At 40.6% G+C, this 22922-nt stretch overlaps 2 protein-coding genes across 2 annotated transcripts in view; one reads left to right on the top strand and one right to left on the bottom strand.

Moving 5' to 3' along the window:
• Window positions 1-93: 93 nt before the first annotated feature.
• fam193b (family with sequence similarity 193 member B) lies at window positions 94-17535 on the bottom strand. The gene is made up of 10 exons (XM_086013968.1): window positions 17138-17535; window positions 13745-14023; window positions 11743-11929; window positions 10545-10763; window positions 9170-9581; window positions 8884-9067; window positions 7488-7721; window positions 3964-5005; window positions 3790-3865; window positions 94-530 (listed from the first exon to the last, which is right to left on the bottom strand). The coding sequence occupies exons 1-10, from the start codon at window positions 17312-17314 to the stop codon at window positions 434-436; spliced, it is 2907 nt and encodes a 968-aa protein (XP_085870094.1). The 5' UTR covers window positions 17315-17535; the 3' UTR covers window positions 94-433.
• Window positions 17536-18411: 876 nt separating this feature from the next.
• The window catches only part of mxd3 (MAX dimerization protein 3), a 7804-nt gene continuing 3293 nt past the window's right edge, over window positions 18412-22922 (top strand). Inside the window, exons 1-5 of the mRNA XM_086013957.1 lie at window positions 18412-18650; window positions 19999-20098; window positions 20220-20249; window positions 20331-20445; window positions 21786-21951. Coding sequence (XP_085870083.1) covers window positions 18581-18650; window positions 19999-20098; window positions 20220-20249; window positions 20331-20445; window positions 21786-21951 — 481 coding nt within the window. The 5' untranslated portion in view covers window positions 18412-18580. The remainder of the gene's footprint in view (window positions 18651-19998; window positions 20099-20219; window positions 20250-20330; window positions 20446-21785; window positions 21952-22922) is intronic.

Raw genomic sequence — 22922 nt, 5'->3', positions numbered from 1 at the left:
AACATTGAAGACATTTGTCAACCATGCTGAATGTGACAACATCAAGGGGGGAGCACCAGAATTAAAGTCCAGAAGTTTAACACCGTTCAAATGTCAGATTTCTGATAAAAACATTTATTTCATGTAAGGTAAATGTTAACATACTACATACGTCAGCACATGAATGCAGTGGACAAACACACTACCGTAGTTTTCCCATTTCGGACTTGTCACTTGGTGAACATCGCCATAACAGCAAAAAACTGTAGAGCTGGCCTGGTATTGATCCCTGGCTGACTCGCCACCAGTTGAATGTCAGTCTTTTGAATGAGTTGTGAATAAGGTCCCTCCACTCAACAAGAAGAAAACAGGGAATGAGAGAAGGCCTCAGGCCAAACACAGCTCTATTGAAAGAGTTTGTGGTGGTGTGATTTTATCTCCTGGTTCTTGTCAGTTATTGAGCTGTATTGGAGGGAACTTTTTTGAGGCTGAAGTTGGACCAGTTCACCGCTACCTTCTGGCGGGTTTGTTTTGCCGAATCAAGACAGAACCTAGAAAGATGACAGGCATTTAGACAAGGGGAGGAGAGGCAGAGGGAAATAAAGTAGAAACTTTTAAATGGCACTTGACATTAACCCTTTCATGCACAGTGGTCACTACAGTGGACAGCTATTTAAAAGTTGCTTTCGCCTATATTAATTAACCTACACTTTGAAAAATATTTAACCCTTTCATGCATCAATTATGATTTGATGTAATTATTTAAAATAGAAATATATTTTTTAGATGACTAAATATAGGCGAACGCCACTTTTAATTAGCTGTCCACTGTAGTGACCACTGTGCATGAAAGGGTTAAAGTCAAAGAAGTTCAACCACATTTGCTGAAAAACTTAAATGTAAAACCAACCATCAGCATACATGTCATGCCTTTGATGTGAGAAACTCTTATAAGACTTCTGTCTAAGCAGGGTACACGTACACGTACACGCACACACACACACACACACAAATGTTTCCCTCTTCCAGTCAAAGTCTACAAAGGCCCAGTTATCGCATGTCTTGAGAAGATTATTTTCACGCAACTCCTCCTTTTAAGAGAGATGGGGTGACAATTTGCAAATCATTTTTTTTGGGCAGTAACACATCAAGTTTGACCCACCCATGGAATCCATCGAGGCTAAAAATGGATGAGTGTACCCATCTTTTGTGAGCATTTAAAGGATTACACTAAACCCCCTCTATCCCGGGTTCCAGATTCAGGCTTCTGCTATTCCGCAGATTTATTTTGTACAGGTAATAACTGCATTTTAGTCTAAAACTCTTGTTTATCTTGGGTGTAATTCCACTAGATGGCGTTTTAAAAAAAGAATTAAACAGGAAGTACTGTATTTCCGCCATAGGGTTATATAGCCTATAATGGACTAACAATGCCTCTTATTAGCCATATCGAAAACAGAAGCCACAGGCGGCCATCTTGAGTTGCCAGTCGCTAAGCGCACCTAATTTAAATTCATTTCTCTGTGGGCTTTTCACATTATTTTCCGTCTCTACGGCGAAAATCCCACAGTGCCCTTTGGCTTCAGCCGCGAGTGGCCAATTGTTAGTCCATTATTTTTAAGTCTGTGATTTCAGCATAGCCTAGTTTTTGTTTAAAGGTCTTGATTGTCATCCGCTATAATTCAGTTAAATTTATAATGTGCCTCTTTGGGGATGATTATTGATGTATATTGTGATATTATAATGTTTGGTATTTTGGAAAAATGGGATGTGTTGTACTGCAAACACATTGACTGATGGTACATTCTTACACAGTTAGTGCAATATATTTGTGATAGCCATTGCTCTTGCTCTCTCTGTATGTGCAGTGCCCTCCATAATTATTAGCAACCCTGGTTAATATGTGTTTGAAATCCTTCAAATGAATTCCATGTTTATTGCAGAAGCATTCTCATACTGAAAATCGTATTCATGGTTCACCACACACAGAATCAAGCTGCTCTCATGGCCATCTCAGTCCCCAGACCTCAACCCCATTAAGTGGAGGTGGTGAAAGAGGAGAGTGCGGAGGAGAGGTCGCAGGTCGCTGGATGATTTAGAGAGATTTTGCAAAGATGAATGGTCGCATATCCAATATTAACAAAAACTTTAACCAGGGGTGCCAATAACTATGGAGGACAGTGTATATTATATGTGTTTACATGCCTTTGAATTATTTTATAAGTGTGTTTACAGACCTTCAAAAATATTAAGTGCCATAAATGCTATGAAAACATGTCTAGCGCGTAGAGGTGGGCGATATATATCGTTATCATCGTCAATCTTGCTTTCACGATGTGTAATTTTACATTATCGAGTATTAATACTGCCTTTGACTCGAGTCAGTCGACGGCCGTAAAGTATGAGGAAATGCTGAAAAATCAGTGCGCATTGACGGCAGAGGAGGGGGAAGTGATTATCATTCGCCGAATCAGCGGGCAGGACCCGGTCACGTGACTCTGTCCGCACTGCAGCGGAGCTTCAAGTATGGAGGAGTGTCCAGTGGGGAATAATAGCAAGGCGCGAGTCCACGTCGTCCGTTCAGTCTGTAAATGTTTGGGGTTGACAAGACTGACGTCGGTGGGAATAACATTGTAAGATGTGCCAAAACGGTCACCATGAAGAGCAATTCTGTTGCACCACGAGCCATATGGATTACGAGGAAAACTTGGCGACTGCGCAAGCACGCTAAACAAAAGATTAAACACACACACACTCAGAAAACAGTCGCAGAGTTGAACCAACAAATATAGACGCACTCACACACTCAATACTTTAGCGAGCAAGTCAAACGTGACATCCTGGATGATCGATGAACATTCGGTTTACATGCTTTTAGTCCGCATCATTCAAAACTAGCTTGTATTCCTGAGGCATGTTGCACAAACTACGACGGCTTATTAGTGTGACGCCAGCATACACCCAAACATGAATAAAGTCACAAGTTACATATCACAGCAACGAATGAGTGGGAAATGCACTTTTCGGGAAATTACAGTTTTGTGATTCAACTTTATTCTGAATACGTTGGGCAATGTATGAGAATGGGTGTTGTCCTGACGACGTCTTTTTTTTCCCCTCGCTTGGTGACACTTGGTCACACGTCACATATTAAATAATTTTTTTCTCATTCTGATTGCTGTAGTCAAAACATTTTTCTCATTCTGATTGCTCTCGTAGTTGGCAGTGGTACACCAGTACTTACTGCAGCTCAAAATGTCACATCATTATGGAATTGTATTGTATTGTATAACAGCAGAGACAGTTAAATGACATAAGTATTCCCAAAAATCGATGTAAGTCTATACATAATTTTTTGTTCTTTTTTTGTTAAACATTGTCGTGGAATATCATTATGTTTTGCAAAAGCTATATTTAGTCATTTAAAAGAGATGTTGTTCACAAACGCTGTCAATCCACAATTGGTCTGTGAAGCAAGTGCAGATTTAAAATATTTTTTGTAGAATATCGTCAAATTATCGTTATCGGGTTTTTAGAAAAAATAGAAATATTTATTTTTGCCCATATCGCCCACCCCTACTAGCGCGTATTTAAATTTCCTATATTGCTATATATATTCTATATATACCTATATCCCTGATTTCACTTAATGCGGGGGTGCTCTGGAATGAAAGCCCCGCAATGGAGTCGAGGATTACCGTACTTGTTAACAGTTAAATTGTGAAACAGATTATTTGAATTGCAACTGATGGAAATGACTTGATTTTGAAGGTTCCAATGTATTGGGATCTGCTGATGTGCTCTATTTACCTTTTAAAGTATTCTACTTCCCGATCAATTTCATCCATTGACGTAGGATCCACATCTTTTGGAAGAAAGACATCATCTAAAGATTAGATAAAAAGAATTAGAATTTACAGTTTGAAAGCATGCACACAAATATTGAAGCTGGCATTGACATGAATATTCAAGATTCTCCCGCACCAATAGCGCTAGCGGATTTTTCACCCTTGCTCTTGTTCTTCTTATTTTTCCCCTTGGATTGCGCCTGATGCTGCCCGTTTGCCGGAACGGCGTGATGAGCCTTGCTTTCCGTATCCTGCTCGCATCGCCCCGCTCGCACCTCGCTGTCACCTTTGACCCTGTGTGCACTCTGGGGGGCAACGTTTGCTCCATTGGCTGCTGCATTTCTGGACGATCTGCTCTCCTCGGCTTTCTTCGGGCCGTTTCTCTGGCTCTCCGCTCCTTGCTGAAGCTGTTTAAGAGCAGCTTTTGAGCCATTGCAAATGATTTCCGCCACCCTTGACTCCGTGACCTTGGAATTGTGCTCGGACAACGATTGCTCCTGTTTCTGCTGTTGCTGCTGCTTTTTACTCTTCTTTGACTTTGTACCGCCATTCCCAAGTGTGCTGTTCTTAGGATCCGAGATGTCCTCTTTTGATTTGGCTGTAACTTGGGCCGGAGCCTGTGGCAAATTGTCAGATACGGAAGAAGTGCATTTTTCTGGGGAGCGGACTCGAATGAGCTTGGAGAGACTTGGCGTAGTGTTCAAGCGCTGGATATCCTTGGACCCGCCCGTGATCGCAGTGGCTGTGGTGGCAGTGGCGGTGGTATTCGGGGACATGTTTGTGTCCTCCCATCCATTGACCTGGTCCAGATGGTTCTTAAAGGTTCCCAGTGAAAGCGGGGCTAGGTCGAGGTCGATCTGCTGCATGTCAGAGGAGCCGTTCAGATGGGACAGTAAATGGTTGCTTTCCAGAGTGGCCGCCTTTTTCGGGAAGTCATTGACGTCCAGGTTGAGGTCGTACATGCTAAACGAAGCTCGAATTGAGTCTTTGATGGTGTTTTTGATCTCTTCCAGTCGACTGGTGAGAAAACTGTTGACCCGCTCCAGTTCCAGCTGGGGCCAATCCAGTAAGCGTGACGTCTCGGCGGTGTCAGGCATGGGCTCGTCGTCCATGCACTCTGATGGATTGGAAGCGGGTTCACTGCCTGCAGCGCCCACGTTGCCCTGCAGAGCTTTTTCCTGAAATACACATGACACGAAGGGAAATGATCAGCTATAACTCTGAAAAGTCCTGAGATTATTAAGTTAATCAAAATGGTGATCATGCTTATTTTGTGTCCAACTGAAAATGAGTCAAATGATTATCATCATTATCTGCTTGCGTTTTAAATGACACCAATGCAACCCCTCTAGTCTAAACACGGCATTCTGATTTACATTGCTTTTGTGGGATATGAGCAGTAAAATCCACCCGTTTTTGTCCATCTCAGGGGCCAGACATTTTGCCACTTGCTGTCGACTGAAAATCACATCACAGTTGCTCAGGGCTCAGGTAACAACCAATCATGGCTCAGCTTCAGAAAACAGGTCAGCCGTGATTGGTCGTTACTGAGCCCTGAGCAACTGTAGTGTCGTATTCAGTCGACAGAATGTGGCAAAATGGCTGCCACCTGAGAGGGCTAAAAACGTGCGGATTTTGGATAATGTTCCATAAATGAAATATTAATCAGAATGCCTTATTTACACTACAGGGCTGCATAGAACATATTATTGTAAAGAATTTTTTGGGGTTGACTTCCCCTTTAAACACACAACATAGATAAATATTGAGATGTCACAATCACATTTTTTGCAACCAAGTCAGAGTCCAAGTCATTTGTTTTTAAGTATCTGCTGATACTTTAAGAAAATAAGAAAATTCAATTCGGCTGATCTGCCCCGATTTCCAAACACATGATCGGATCCAGACAACTCTACTTAACCTCCAAAGCTGAGCCAAAAATTGAAACAAAAAATTGAAAATTGAAATATATGTCTCAAAAATTAAAGAAAACTTAGAGCTCCAACAGTCCATGCGTAGCAAATCTTGTGGGACTTCAGCACTGTCAGCATCTACTCCACAAATGCGTTTTATCTTTGTCTTATTAATTGATGCAAGAAAGGGCAAAAGTGTGATAATAACCACAGAAGTGGATTTGAAACATTTGGACATTAAGTGTCTAAGGACTGTTCAATAATGAGTAATTATGTACTGCATTTAATTTCTCTCACGGAATGAATTTAGTATCGGTCCGGCAAGTATCACAACTACAAATAAATCTTACCAAGCAAATGCTGATGTATTTTCCATGTCACCAAAATCATTATGGCTAATAACTAACATGCAGAGCTGGGCACTTACGCCCTCGCCCCATTACGCCCCCCGACCCAAAAGAAATAAAAAAATAAAAAATAAAGCGTCCGTGATTGACGTAGCTGCGGGGGAGACGCTAACGGCAGAGGCTTTTTAAGGATCATTAGCTGGCTCATTTACAATTCAAACCCGCTGTGGACACTCTTCAAATGCGCCAGTAGTATTTACCCAACTGCGTGCGTCCTTGCATTGCGAGCCCCGAGGTTGGATTTGTCGTATTGTATAATTATTTGGGTCCAATAATTATAGAGAAGAGTCGTAGAAGAAGTTGTAGTTAAGTTACTTATTTATTTTGCACACTTCCCCTCCTTCCTGGCCTTCAAAATAAAAGCATACCAGCAAACCACTATACACTGCAGGTTTGCTATGGCGTATTTCCGGAAGGAGTGAACGCCAGAAAAAGTGCATGAACTCCACCTTGATGTGCTAGCGACGATGAATTTAATTTTATTGTGAAAACGATCTGGAAGGTGGTGGCTAAGCGGGAACGTGGGTGAGTAGCTTGTTTACTTTGAGTGATGGGACTTTGAAGCAGCAGCAACGAGCTGCGTGGCTCATCCTCTCCGTGTGGGAAACTGTATGTCATCGCAACATGTGAGACAGCAACGTGCGCTCAAGCGTGTTTGTATTTCCTCATTGTCACATCACGTAACCCGCGCCTCCCACCTGCAACTGGGGCATACCATTACAAGAGGGGGCGGGGATGCTGGGGGGGCAATACCACAATCCCTATAACATCAGTTGTCGCTCGTGCCGACGCGGGAGTAGAAAGAAGCCTAAAAAGAAGCCTTTCACCGAGTAGGCTGAGGTCTTGCAAGCACGTCACACGCATGAGGGAAACTTAGAGCTTAGTGGGACTGACTAAAATCAACTTCCGGCCATGCTTAGTCCAGCCATTTTTAAAAATTTGTCACCCCCCACCCCGGGTCCGACCGGTCCGGCCCAGGGACGGACTGCCCAGCTCTGCTAACATGTATATATGATCGGAGAGGCCTGCAAACAAATGGGACATTTGTGCTGAACTGAAAACACTCCTAATAACGTTGGGTCGCAATTTCTTCACAGAAATTTACAGAGATATGATCAAAACAATGAAATGAAACGACAACAAAATAATAATTGTAGTTCTGTTACTCAGAGGGTCTCTAGAGTAACTACAAATTTTTGGGAATGAGAAGGACTTGAAACCATCACTGAACGTTTGTATTTGTGAAGGACTGTGAACCTCAACACATTACAATGAATTAATGACATTCAGTATTAGGAAAAGAACTAAAAAAAGAATGCCTAATTTTCGAACTGGCATACCTTCTTCTTTTGTTTGTGCCGAGCCCTTTTGGCCGCTTTGGCACTGTTTACAGGTTTGGGCTCAGAACTGTTAATGAAGTCCAGCAATTCATCCACATCTCTGTTGTCAATGGCACCAGACACTGTCAGTTCCGAGTCCTGGCGCTGAGGCAGCTCCTCCTTGCGTCGGGTGAGTCGCGACCGGAGCTTCTCTCGGATCTCAGCGTAGTTTCGACTGGTGGGAGCGGCTGGAGGCTGTGACCAAATGAAGATTTCAGAATAAGCTTTTCACTGTTGGTGAGAATTTGAAAATGATCTAAAACTCCTCTGTTAAACAGTAGGGCCCAACCGATATGGATTTATTTTTTGTTTTTTTTAGCCCAATTCCAATATATAGCAGAAAAAAATCCAGAGAACTGATTAATTGGTTGATTAATTTAAAAAATATATAATGAATAAAATAACTTATTTTTGGTCCCTTAATTCTTACAACTTTGCCCGTTTTCCCAGGCTTGGGAATTAGGTGATGACGACCGAATGGGAGGTTGCTGTTTCGATCCAACAGCAACTGACTGCTACAAGATTGGGGGCTGACCACATCCTCGGAGGCGCTGTTATGGAGATTTCTACATTGACGACCATTGGGTCCCTGCTCACTTCATCGATGTCATCTTCCTGCAGCACTTCATTTGATTAACTTTCACATCACTTTAACAAACACAGTATAGAACTATAATGTGTGTTCAATGTTGCCCACTCAGCATCCATTGCAGCCTGATCATCCTGGAAGGGGGATTCCCCCATCTGTGGTCCCTTCTCAAGGTTTCTCACTTTTCCCCAGATGTTTTTTTTGAGTTTTTCCTTGCCCTCCTGGGGGTTAAGATCAGGGGATGTCGTGTATATGATCTGGTGTAGATGTGAAGACATTCATTTTATAAGTTAATTGTTTTTCTTGTTATTTTTACAGATGTAAATGTTGATTACATTTTTAGAGATGATGTACTCTTTGTAGCAGGATCAGGGAAAAAAGATTTCATAATTAATCCAACATATGTTTTACTGTGCAAGATGACTAGCTTGAACCAAGTAATGACTTGACTTGCTTGAAATTTGGTGGCGATTCGACCTGACTGATTTTTTTCTGCAGCGACTTGGGACTTGCTTAAGACTTGATGGTTACGACTCGAGGCACACTTGTGACTTGCACATATGTGACTTGCTCCCACCTCTGGTTGAATGTCTTTATCTTATGTTGCAATGTGTTAATGTGCAGAAAATAGATACAAATCCGCTTTCCCCCCAAAAGTACTCTGAATTTTGCTGATCTAAAAAAAAGCTAATATCAGCCGATTAAATCGGCCAGCCATTTAATGGGTTGGGCCGTACCAAACAGAGGGTGCCAAACAATAAATTGTACCGCATTGTGTCCAAAAAACTCGCAGTAACAGCAGTCGCAGTACTTCCCATCCTTCTGGTTAGTGGAAGAGGAGGCGCAGGAACTCCTCTCAGAGCTGCTGTCTTCATCCTCCACTTCCTCCAACTCTAGAGATGGCTCACACATCGTCCCATTAGTCATTTTGTGCCCCTTACATGCCTGGTCCCTGCGAGAAAAAAAAAAAAAGAAAAAAAGAAAGAAACAATAGAAACATAGTCACATGTGAATTATCTTAATCAAATTTGATGCTTACATTATCGGTACTGACCTGCAGGCCCCAGCTGACAAGCTTCCCACATTTGTAGAGGCCACCGTTCCCGTACTGTGTCCATTACAAGGGTGGTTACAGCCTGCCACTGACGTGCCCGATTTGCCGTGTTGTGTGTTCACAGCAGGAATGTGGGAGTTTTTGCACGGACTGGGCTTGTGAGCTAATGTCGGGCTATCCGGACTAGAAGACACCCTTTTAGTTGTGGACCCATGGAGGTTTGGTACCAGAGGGGAGAAAGGGGTGTGGCCTACGACCCCAGCGGCAGAAGAAGAGGTTACGTGGTTGTGTTGTCCCGAATTGGGCTTCGGGGGCAGGAGGGAGGAATGCTGGGAAGACAGGCCCGTGGGACTATTGGGGGGTACCGATAAGTCTGTGTGTTGATGATGGTCGCTGGCGTGGAAGGCTTCACCTGGAAGAATTGGATATCATGTTATGACTACAGCATAACTACTTGTTAATCATATTTTTGTTTATTTTCAATCACTTCTTTAATCTGGGCCACTGAGCATTTACATAATCAAGAGCCTTTAATATTTGTTACAGTAATTTGTTGCCTAATTAATTGGTTAAGTAAAATGTATTTCTTCACTTTTTTAATTTGTATTTTTCAAAACAAGTGATCTTGTTAAACAATTGGTAATTTTTTTTTTTTTTTTTCACATTTCTAAATGTAAAATAAATGATTTTTTATATATATATATATATATATATATATATATATATATATATAGAACAATTGTGATGTATTAATTTTCATAAATACATTTTTCATTAAAATTAATTTTAAATAAATAACGAAATTAAAACATGAAAATTAATTGAATGAAATAAATTATTTTTGGGAATTTGATATAAACTTGATGTTCTTTCTTCAACAAATGAGCTGGCCCATCTGTCCATCTAAAAAGAAAATGTGGCTTTGAGCAGTTTTGCCCACCCCTACTCTCAATCGATCATTTTATAAAATGACACTGGTCAACAGCAAATTTGAATCAGAGATGGCTTTATGTGTCCCTCACTGTACTTTTGACACTGATTTAAAAATGCCTTTACTTTTTCCTACCACATCAGGTTTGTGAGAGATTTAAATTTTTTGTTTGTACATTTGACCGATAAAAGCTTTCGCAATACGGGTTTTACCATGCGTTGTAATTTATACTGACCACATTTCAAAAACAAATTCCACCTGTTGCTGAACCTAACACTGCATTCTAAAACATTACTGTGACTATATTATGCACTATATTGTTGTATATTGTAATCCTCCAACAAAAGGACATGCAACCAAATTTGACTGTGATCATTCTTTAGACTTGAATTTAAATTGAGATTCCACTCTGAATCCCCATGGACAATAAGATGAACTGCACACCTGGTGGTGTTGGTCGACGGCACACGTTCTTGAAATGCTTGGGGGTGGTCTTGCACAGGTCAGCTGAGGTAGAGAGGGGGGTCCCAGCAGTGGAGCCACTGGAATTCTGGGTCAGCGGGTGACTGTAGGGGCACATTTTGGCTACCGACGTTTTAGCAGATTTCCCAGGTGCTTCGTGGAGTCCTCTTTTGTCATGGCAGGCCGACCCCGTTGTTATACCTGCATGTGGAAAAGACCAGAAAATTACAATGAGAAAGGATGGAGAGGATATAAGAGAGAGCGTGCTTTTTTTCCCCACTTCATATTTATTTTTAAAGCCCTGCTCTTTTGTCATATGCAATTGTTATGTAAATGATCTTCCTTCTGCCTAGGAGGATATGTTGCCAGGAGCTAAAAAAAAACTGTGGGAGTGAGGCGTGGGCCTCTGGTATATATTAAGTGTGGCTCAAACTTTTATATATAAATATTTTTTTACACTTTAATGAACACTGCGAGATGTGGCAGCACATTGACATTTGTCTTATTTTCTCAGGGAACATTGCATGGATCTTCCAAATGTAAAAAAAAAAAATATGAAAATTGCAAAACTGAATTGAAATTGTAAATATTATTTCTGAATGGCTCAGTTCATGTTGTGAACTCGTGTTTCGATGCCAGTTTTGCTTTCAGCTACTCACTGATTGGATACAATTACTAGCTATGTGGAGGGCTAATCAGCGCGGTGAGACAAAACAGGGGCAGAATATTCCCAGCCTGAAATTCTTATGTACAAATTTTTAATGGCTAAGTAATGATGCAATGAAGTAGTTGAGTTTACAATCATAGCTTCAGTACAATTTCAATTTCACTTTTGTCCAAATATATAACCCGAGTGACTCATCAGATTCGTACAACAAAGTGAGGAGAATTGAGAACACAAGAGGAAGCAATTAGAGAGAAGCCTGAAATAAACGCCTCATTTTATACTTAATATTTTACTATTGAGTTACATAAAATGTGCATCACTTTTTGCAGAAGGACAATCTGGCAATTCATTAATTTTACAGCCATCTATTACGTCATGAAGGACATTGAAAGCATTGTAGTGTAGTAAGATGACCACCTCAACAAGAAGGACATAAAATGAATTGCAGAGTAATAAGAGTTTTGAGATTTGAATGTTTGATGATGTTCATTGTCGTTAAACGAAACGACAGACCTTGCTGTAGGTGTATGGAGGCGTTGTGGCTGCAGTGCTCCCCTCCGTTGGTGTGGGCTGAGTTCCACAGCCCAGAGAGTTTGTGGGCTGACAGGAAGGAACTCGGGTCCCAATCCACAGTACTTTGCTCCGGGTAACCATTCCCACAGCCCTGGAACTTACAAGAGGAAGAGTGGGACAATGGTACCTGCAATAAGAAAGCGCACACACACATACACAATTATTTAATCACAGGCCTTGTATTTTATCCCTGGTAGCAACAGTAAGTAGGTGTTACAACTAAATCAAACAAACTGTTAGCGATTCAATATGTGCGAATGCAAGGCACTGTAAAAGTTCACTTGATTACATGAGCAAACAAATACTGTTTTTAAATCAAAACAGGAGCCTCTGCTGCAGTCATCCCATTCGACTATTTTTAGCAGTTGCAACTGCCAAGAAAATCGGACCCAAAAAAACTTCTGTCGCTTCCAAAAATGTTCAAAGGTTGCAGTAAACTGAGACAATGAAGCAGTATTCAGACAGGAGATTCAAACTACTGAACAACATTTTAGAAAAAAAAAAAGGTTCTTAAATTGCGTAAAAACTTGGAGGTTGAACAGTTATCCTCGATGACTTCAGCAAATCTTCAATCAAAAAAAAAAAAAAAATCAAGTTAGATTTGCACTCAGTATGCTTTAAAAGGATGAGTAGAAATGTGATGACAGTGGCTGAAGCGTCAATTAAATGTAATGCGTCTCCATCTTGGCTGCTCCGAACAAAATCGTACGGCTAAAGTGAAATAATGTAGCTATCATTAATAAAAGAAGAATGATTGTACACTACAGAGTAACACATTAATGTGAAGAGACTCACCTTCTAGGAACACATAGTGATCGTCTCTTTGCCCGTTGATCAACGCGCATGCGTTCGTTTCATCAGTTATTGGTGAGTCCATAATTTGTTACACAGCATAGTGGTTCACCTTCTTTCATACTTAGTTACGAATGTTCAAAAGTGCGATGGATAATGTAATGTATGATTGTTTAGTGGCCTTATAGTTGGTGGTCAGATTTAGATAAACCTTTAGTCTACCACCTTAATGCTAATGATAACACATAATGGGAAACGCCAATGGCATTGTTTCGCATATGTCTGGTGTTTTAGCCCTTTGACATTGACATTTGAACACAAACAGAGCAGCAACAAATGCATACATACAAAGTAATAGTAGTTGCTAGAGGTGCAACAACGAATCGACAACTAATAAATGATCAGATTAATTGATAACTATTTTTGATAATTGATTAATGGTTTGGACACTTTTTTTTAATTTAAAATTGTCCAAATCCTCAGAATTTCAGATTCTCAACAGTAAATATTCAATTTCTCTAGTCCACCATGAAAGTGGACTGATTATCTTTGTGTTGAATCAAACAATTGCTTTTACTTTGGAAAGCAATGTCCAACATTTTTTCCCATTTGTGACGTGATGTTACAGACCGAACCAGTAACTGTTTTGTTTCTGCATTTTCTGCACTGTCAATTTAAATTTAGGGATGGAAATATAAACATATTTTTAAATCAGATTAATCGATAGATACATTCATTATTAAAATAATCGTTAGTCGCAGCTCTAGTACTCAAAGTCATATACTCTTTATCCTTTGACTATGACTAGTATTACTGCTGAGGAGTTGCGCCGTCTCATCTGGGTCCTTGTATGTCCATACGGCTGTCTTATACTGCCCCCAAGTGGCCAAGGCGCACATACCGGAACGAGCAGCACAATGTGCATTGACTTGAATGACAAATGTGACAAAAATGGTTTAATTGTTAATTGTAATTCTATTTAATTATGTCATTATTTTATGTTATTGTATTTGTATGTTTGTTAAGATCAATAGAGACAAGATAACCTTGATAAAAGACAATCAGGCTTCATTAAATGTCAAAGAAGTTGTAAAAAAAAAAAAAAAAAAAAAGCCAGACAGACAAGCTAATTCTCTGCACTTGTAGTTACCCCAGTTGGCTGCTCCTGGGCGCTCCGTCTCTCCTCCTCCTCCACGCTCTTGCAGCAGCTCTGACATATCCATAGCGGCACCTCTCCCAGCAGGGACTGGGACAGCGAGGGCACCGAATCGGCCAGCTTACGCCCCGGCGCCTCCCGCAACAAAGCCTGGGAGAGTGCGGGCACGGCGTCAGCCAGTTTGGTGCCATGTCCTCCAGGGAGCCCGTTGACAGAGTTCGCCCCCCAGTCCTTAAATTCACGGTGGCACAGGAGGCAGCAGGTATGCGTCGGCTGAGGACATAAAAGGATACCGATGTGAATTAATAGTACATGATTAGCTGTCAGACTGCAACACGGTACACATCACTTAGTTGGATAATTAACAAGACATGACATAACATGAAATAACAGGGTGTGCTGCCTGACGTTGGCAACTAATAAGAGTTCAAATTTAACTAGAACCAGCAATTGAAGTGGTCATTTTTATCTCGTAAGAACCTGTTTGAATTATATTATTGGACTTAAAACTGCATGTCTGGCTGAGGTTTTGATGTAATAACTCCTTACCACAATGATATTACTAATTGTTGAAACAAATATGTAATCCACAAAAGGCCCTGATGGACCACACCGACGTCGGAGGTCGTGAAGCGTCGTGGCATTTGAATGCACCGTCTGTTTGGAGTAGTGGCCACCGTCGTAGTGTCGTAACCCGTCTGTAAGCGTCTTGGGGGCGGTTACGCATGTTGAATCGGTGTCGCCAGTTGTGACATTTGGTCACTCTGATTGGCTGTAAGCTATCAAATCAGCCCCCGGAGCACCAGCGGGAAGTGACAAATGCGGAAAAACAGTGAGCAGGTCTCCGCTGCCTTAATCTTCTTACAAGTATAAGAGCGAGGGGTGACAATGTAGTATTTCACAATACCGTGTCAAGAACGTGATGGTTTACTTCACGTTGTTATAATCTGCCCCCGGCCAACAGCTTTCCGGTTGGATTTTTCTAACCATGAGAAATGGTGACTACCGCCGCCGATGGTATGGAAGGGTACTACATCTCACACATGCGCAGAAAGTAATTGAATGGTCAGTGTCGCTGTCTGTCGTTGCGGTGTGTTTTGCCAGCGTGATGTGCCGACAGGGGGGTAAGCGTCTGTCACTGTTGGCCAGCGTCTTTTTGGTCTATCTAGGCCTTAAGGACTGTGTCTTGGAATTTCTGGATGCCATTGGAGGGTAATCTTTACATACATCAATTAGCCACAAAAGTAGGTGCACATCCAATGCAAGCGACGGGCCAAAAATTCAGACTTAACAAAGATAATGCTACCACACAAGCCTGGGGAGAACACGCAAACCCTGCACAGAAGCACTTGAGCCGAGATTCGAACCAGACGTCCTAAACATTATTCTTATGTGTTACCCGCAGAAAAAGTAAGGATCAAAAAGCATATTAAATGGAAATTCTGTTGAATTTATACCCCGTGTTGTACGTCACACTTGAGCAATGTTTCCCAACCTTTATTGAGACAAGGAACACCACCAAACAAAAATACTGAAATAAGGATGTCTAGTCACGGTGTGAAAACCAGCCCTGTTTAATTAAACACAAAGATGATATATGTGCACAGCATCACAGGATTTATTCTGCTGTATAAATTACAACAGGGGGAAACACATTTATTATATCTTGATCGTTTCTCGAAGAATGGCATTTTTATGGAGAATTTAGAGGCGTTTGAAGTGCTCACTCGTTTTTCTGTTTTGTTTTATTACAAAATTCTACAAATATGGCGGCCACTTGTCACGTTACTAATCTAATGGAAGAGCATTTAATTGGTCTGCCTGACAATATATGTCGCTTGCATAGACAGATGAGCAAAAATTGATTTGTTATTAAGAAAATACACATTTTCGAAAAGGTTTAGTGAAATTGGATAATTTTCAATGCACGCAAGGGTGCCATCACTGCCATGGCACCCTGGTTTCAAATGACTGATTTTGAGCATTATTCATACATAACTAACATACCGGTGTATTAGGTCTTAACTAGCACTGAATGATTTGGAAAATAATCTAATCATGCTTTTTTTTTTACTTACTTACTCGATGTCAGGATTTTCTTTGCCTTAAACATCGGTGGCTGGTATCGTCAGCCTCCATGAGAACCAGATGCCTAAAGGCAAAGCCAGTATCGGCCCCGATACCACTCACCCATTCATATTTATTATATATAATTTTTTTGGTCTTCTAGGTTAGATTTACACTAAATATAAAGGAAAATGAACCATGAATTACTAAAAAGTTTATCTACTTTGACTAGCGTTGTTACCGTCCCAAATACTTTGACTTTCTGTCTTTCAAGCGTGCACCACGACAACTTCTTGAAATGATACCAAATACGTGTGGCATAAACAAAAGTACTGTATATGTCAGATTATAACAATAATGCAAATAAATCTGTAAGTAAAATACACATATCTAAATAAATAAATAAATAACGCCTACCAATCAAAATAAAGCCGTTTTTTATCTCCAAAATTGCAGAATTCGCGAATTGAAAATTGCACTGTACTCCATTGCAATGTCGATTTGAATCTGATTGTTCAGTCCTATCATGAATCAAAATTAAAGTAACCAATTCAATATCACATTACATCACATTCTATATTCCCAAGCGTGGGTTCAAATGTAATTACTTATTAGCAAGCGGCCAAGTTCAGAGGTGCCAGGTAAGGTGAGTGGGCTTGACAGATGTCTTCATGCCATCATGAATTTCTACCATTAGGTTCCATGTTCCCCATCAACTTTGCATTTGTTCTATAATTTTGCACCGTGCATTCTAGCGGCTCGGGGTGTATTTAAAAACAGTGGTTTCGGCTTCCTCGGTAACGACTAAAATGTCGAGTGTTAGCAACACTGTTACAAAGCCGTTATGCATCTGCGCTAGCAAGCCCGATTAGCTCGTAGCTTGGGTAGCCGCCGTTTTCTGTAGTTTGCAGAAAGTGAAGGTAGTAAAGCACGTTTGCGTGCTAGCCCGCCGATAGCACGGCTAGCCTTGCGGCTAACATGAGCGGGGGCGGTTGGACTGTTGTGTGTTTAACGTTGCAAACGGGACGACCTGTCTGAAGCACAATGTCACCTGCCTGCCACACGACCACGATGCCAAGCAGTGGAGCACAGCTACATTAAATGAAACACGTTTGCTTGAGTGCTTGTCGGACTCTTAACGTTCCATCCACTATTATTGCGTTCATGCGATTTTCGATAGCGTTTAAACCAGTCAATTGATAATATACGATCTAGCTTTCTGGGAGTAACTGTTTCCATTATCCATACAGTATGGTGGCTGGGCGAGGAGGGGTTAGCCGTAGTCAAATTAGCCCATTGTGAGATGGGTAAGTAGCTTGCCTGGTTCGCCCTGGGGGTGGTGGTCAGTCTCTCCACTCCAGCATCTCCGCCGCCGCCGCCGCCGCCGCCACCGCCAGTTGCATCGCCGGGAGAGACTGAATTTTTCGGTATGGTCTGCTGCCCGGCTACAAGCTCCTTCTGAGCAACGCCTTGCTGCTTGCTTTTCTTCCTTGCCATCGCGATGGGGTCCGCAAAGCGCTTTGGCCAAGTTTGCACCAGTTTCGGTAATTCCAAGCGCACACTTGCGTTTATTCTCGGACCACAAAATGTTCTCTCTATCCTCCAGTCAAGACAACAGTCAATATGGCGGAGGACTGGTCTGGCACACTCGGGAGTTCATAGGTTACAGATACTGCTGGCAAGGCGGCTTCGCCTTCATACGGGGAATACAACTCAAGTCTACGAGGGCATTGAAGCTAGCGTCTCCATATTTAGTAAGGGCAAACGTCTCCTACTGAAGAAATGCATGAGATATTACTCAATCAACTTTTATTTCTTTAGAAGTTTTAGTTTTACATCACCCCGTGTTATTTAGGTATTTAACTAAATTCAAGACGTTGATGCCAATATTCAAATGTACATAATTGATTTTGAAGGGGGAAAAAGACTGCGTGGAAATTGGTTTGAGTTCAAGACTACTTTATTCAACATCTTAACAACATTTAACATGTTTTATTAAAAACAAATACAAATACTACCACGTAAAATAATAGCTCTGTACATTTACATAAGTGTATCGCTACTAGAACCACTGTTTTATTTGTGAGTTTGGTAGTGTGTACACGGACTAACCGTGTCATTTATACTACAATACACAAGGGAAACAATATACTGTCATAAAGTGTGTTATTGATAAAAACAAAAACAATAACGTAGTAGTTTATTGTTTAAAGGGGGAGGGCGGTGGAGTGGGCGCGACAGTGGATTTTCACGTTGTCTCTGGATGCATTCAATGCATTGAGAAATTGTACAATCGCTGACTTAATAACAGAAAAGACACACCATAAAATGTGATTTTCTATAAATTTTTGCCCGGAGCTGTTATGTTTCTGATATCATTTTCTAAAATATATGTGATTCTGGTAAGCACTCGCTTGATACGTACTCGATTTCATGTTTACTAAAGTGGACGAATGCGTCTTTTTTACGCAAAACTTTAATAAAGTTGCATATGTGTGTACAAATTAAGTTTTTTAAATCCCTTTAAGTTACGTTTAAGTAGTTCTATGACACAAATATTGAGGTAATACGGACATGTTTTTTGTTTGTTTGAGTACTCAGATTTCCGAGTTTAACACGAACCATGAAGGCAGCAGTCCTAGTGTTGGGGCTCAGTGACTGGATTGAGGACGTTGCACACAGTCAGACTGATACTGCTTCACCCACTCTAGGCTACTGACTCCTTTAGCTTGTTCTTTTGAACAAAAAAAAAGACAGAACAGAATGGAAGGGTCCATTTGCAACATCCAGGTACTTCTTCGTGCTGCTGAGTTCCTGGAGAGAAGAGAGCGAGGTCAGTGTCTATTTATGCACAACAAACGTCAGTGTAGGCGGCGAAGTTGTTTATTGTCAAAACAACAAAACGTACAATGAGGCGAGTGCAACTCTGCAAACATAACGGGAAAATGACGAGACGAGAAATGGCATGCGATTTGATCGATATGCATGTTCAGCTATTTTGAACGAGCTCTCCAGTTGACTCAGTGACCTACATATCGCTCACATCATTGTACTGAAAGGCGCCAATCCGCTCCACTTTCAAAATGAAGCCGTGCGGCTTTCCGCGATTCTGACGGCGAATGAACACGTTCAAGAAAATGTTTTGCACAGTTTGAGTCGTTGGCGGTGCTTTGTTTGGTTTTAAGGCCCTTTTGACGTGAGAGATTTGGGATGTTAGCCTTTGCAACAGTGGACATTTTGAGGCGGGTGATGGCGCCAAAATCAAACACAGCTGATGCCGATGACAGAGTCGGCGCTTAATTTCTTTCCGTCCGTTTTAGACGATAATGTCCGTTTGTATTAAATACAATTAGTGGTCGTCTTTATTATATCCATGACGGTTGTAAAATATTTAGGTTTCTAGTGAGTTTGACGGCTGCGCAATGCACTAGTGGCTAACACGTCTGCCTCACAGCCCTGAGGTTCGTGGTTCGATTCTGGGCCTTCTTGTGTTGAGTTTGCATGTTGATGGGTTTACTCATACATTATTTCCTCTTTCTAAAGCATTCATATTAGGATGTTTGAAATTTAGAGGCTAAATTGTGTCAATGTGAGTAATTGTCTGGGTCAAGTTTGCAGATTGTTTTTACCTTTTGTACTCCAACCATGTATTACACAGAATTTTATACCATAACCTTGTATCCTTAAATGTATATAATGAAATTTGTTAAGGTCATCCTATCATACAAAACAAAATAGATTTGATTTTTTTTTTTTTACAAGCAATGTTTAGATCAGCAATACAAGTTGTGCAAGTAATTGACTTGTTTATTCATGGTTTCTTGGCGCGTTAGGGGGCGTATTTTAGCATCATATAATTAAAAAAATTATTCAGATGATTAATCACTAATCAGCATATTTTTTTTCTATCAAAAATCGGCGCCAGCAACGGCCTGATAAAATCCAAATCTGGCCCTAGTCACGATTGAAAGTTTAAAGGGATACAATATGTAAACTCCCATTGGCAACCTAATGCAAAATTAGATTGTACAGGGCATTATGCATTTTCAGCATATTGTTCAACGGTAGTAGCATACTGTGAGGCTATGTGTAGACTGTTTTACTTCTGTCAGCAGTTTAGGAATTGGTCAGCAGTAGGATGGAGTGAGTTTGACCAACAGTATTTGTGATGTGTTTTCCAGAGGCAGAACATGGCTACGCTTCACTTCTGCCTCCCAGTCCGACTCTGTCTGATAAGAGAAGCAAACAGAAGAGCAAGAAGATATCTGCTGGTGGCAATAGGTGAATGTATTGCATAAAACACACAGCTGACAAGAGGGTGTGGTGTGCTTGTTTGGCTTTAGTGTGGCATTTTACCATCATTTGTTTTAATTAACACATCTTTCTCATGCTGTAATTGCAGGTCCGTGCACAACGAGCTGGAGAAAAACAGGTGACTAATGTGGTTGTGTTCGGAAAATTGAGTCAAACTTGAATGACTTGCCGCCATACAAATTGTCGTTGTGCTTTGTAGACGAGCACAACTGAGGCAGTGCCTGGAGCAGCTCAAGAAGCAAGTTCCTCTATCGCCGGACTCGATGAGGAACACCACACTCAACCTGCTCAGGCGAGCCCAGCTGCACATTAAGGTAGGAAAATAGTAAACATACAAACAATGAATTACAATCTAATGCTAAACTAATGACAACTGTTGTTTTTTTTTTCCACCTTAAGATTAGCTTTCATGCAAGAAGTATAGCAAAGGCTACAGTGTCTTTTTGTGAGGAGGAGAGGTTGAATAGGGGCAATGTCATTATAGCTTTAAAAAATTAACAAAATAAGTAAAATTGAAAAAACCCCAACATTTTTTGTTCACAAAATGCAATAAAAATAAGATTGCTTGAAAAAAAACTGAAACTACATTTAACCTTTATAAAACTAATTATAATGTTCTATTAAATAATGTCCTTTGTCAGTTAACTTCATACATGAGCTTTTGGAGTTCATTTTAAATGTATTTAGTTCGGTTTTACTTTATGGTTGTTTGGGAATTTGAGTTTACTTTATTACATAATACTTACATTATTTTTTTTATTTTTGCACTTGATAAATACTCCGTATATAAACAAATAAAAATTAAACTAATGCTGAAACTAAAAACAATGAAAACAAAGTATTTATGACAAAATAAAAACTAATTAACACTAACAAACCCGCTCTTAAAACTTATTAAAACCCACTGAATTTAACAAACAAAAGTCAAAACGAAATAAAAAACGAACTATAATGAAAAATCCAAAACGATTCTAACCCTGGTAGGGGCAGCAGGACACCAAGAGCTGTTCCTAATGATTTGACTCTCACATGTAAGCAATTGCGGTAACACATATTCGGGTCGGCCATCATTGTGATGCAGTCCATTTCTACCCCACCGCAAATTACAAGCGTGCTCATAACATTTGTTAAATGAATGCATCTGAGCACTCAACATTCTTTTGTAAGGGCAGAATATTTTATGAAGCGCTGAGTTGGATATTATTATTTTACGGAAGCGGTCATAATGTTGTGTGTGGTGGGTGTGAAGTTGGTCTTCACACGTGTGCTTGAAATATTTCAAAATGCTCAAATTTGAATGCTACATGTTTAAGCTTTCTGTACTGCAGGCTGACAGCTGTTTATAATAGTTCCGTTTTATCTTTTTAACTAATTGAGAGAGTCAAAATATTGCAAGCCACTGTGGGTGTGACAGTGAAGTTGTCCATCCACCTCTGCAAACTACAACCATTCTGTAATAATAAACACATTAAATGAATACGGTCCGATAGTGTTCATCAAAAAGAAACATGATCGTTTTTGTTAAGGCAGAATAAGCTTGTGTCAATTTCAGTTGTCGGAGACAAATGACAACTTTCCTTCAATGGTTGGCCTTCACAGTTGTCCCTTATCATTTGCTCACATCTCCACTGACCTTGTGTGTTTTTCATCACAGAAGCTGCAGGAGCAGGATGAGCGCGCAGAGCAGCTGAAGGGTCGTCTGCGCTGGGAGCAGAGGGAGCTACAGGTGCGTCTGGAGCAGCTGCAGCGAGGTGCCGAGCGCATGAGGAACGACAGCCAGGGCTCCACCATGTCATCAGAGAGGTCGGACTCTGACAGAGGTGAGTTTTATCTCGCGGCAATAACCATTAAGATTTTGTCCGCACATATTTTCCCCGCTGTGGGCTCAAAAAAGGCCGTCCAAGTGGAAAGTAATGCCTACACTATTTTAATTTATCATACTGATTGTGGTCCCTCAAGGACAGTGTTTCCTAACCTTTATTAAGCCAAGGCATACAATGTATTTACCACGAGGAAAAAAAAAACATGGCACACGCCCAAACAAAAATCACAAAATGATTTGTTTTGATGATGCAGCGGAACCTCGATTTAACTATCTAATTGGGGATCCAATTATTTGTTCGGGCTGTCCAATATATAGAAAAAAATATTTTCATCGCGATAATGGCCCGTGCAATATTGTAGAGATGTGCAATACGTTTTCTATGGAATTGTTTGCTTTTATTTGACGTTCATGCAAGATGCAGATGCTACCTTTTAAACGTGCATCGCCATCCACTAGGTGAACAGTATGTAGAGACATTACTAACACTAAATAACTTAAAATAAAAATAATAGAGAGGGAAATGTAATTTCTTTAAGTACAGTAAATATCGCAATAATATCAATATTGCAATATTCATGGCTTATCACCAGTTTTTCAAAGTATTGTGCAGACCTATTGTCTGTTACATCAAAGTACTTTTTTGTGGCCTAAAAACACCTAATGCGGCACAAAAATGTTTTGTTCTTTGCAGCCTAAAAAATTGATTATTAGCCTACAAAATTGTGGTAAATATGATAAGAAAAAAAAGCTTCAAACTGTTTGAACATTTTAAAAGTTTATCTCAACCTAGTCTATGAGTGCTTGGGAGGTGGGGGTTGGAGGGTGGTGGCTCTGGTCACATTCATAAGCCAGGATGGGAGTGCTTCCTTTTTTTCACCTCCCGTTATGAGTAGATGCCATAGAGAAGGGCTTGACAAAAAAAGAGTGTACTAAACCAGAAATAGCATGTTCAAGAAAAGTGTTCAC

The sequence above is a fragment of the Filicampus tigris genome, chromosome 2 (assembly GCF_054856515.1).
Source record: "Filicampus tigris isolate MCC_2025a chromosome 2, RoL_Ftig_1.0, whole genome shotgun sequence".
Classification (NCBI taxonomy): Eukaryota; Metazoa; Chordata; class Actinopteri; order Syngnathiformes; family Syngnathidae; genus Filicampus; species Filicampus tigris.
This window is presented reverse-complemented; position numbering and strand designations above follow the sequence as displayed.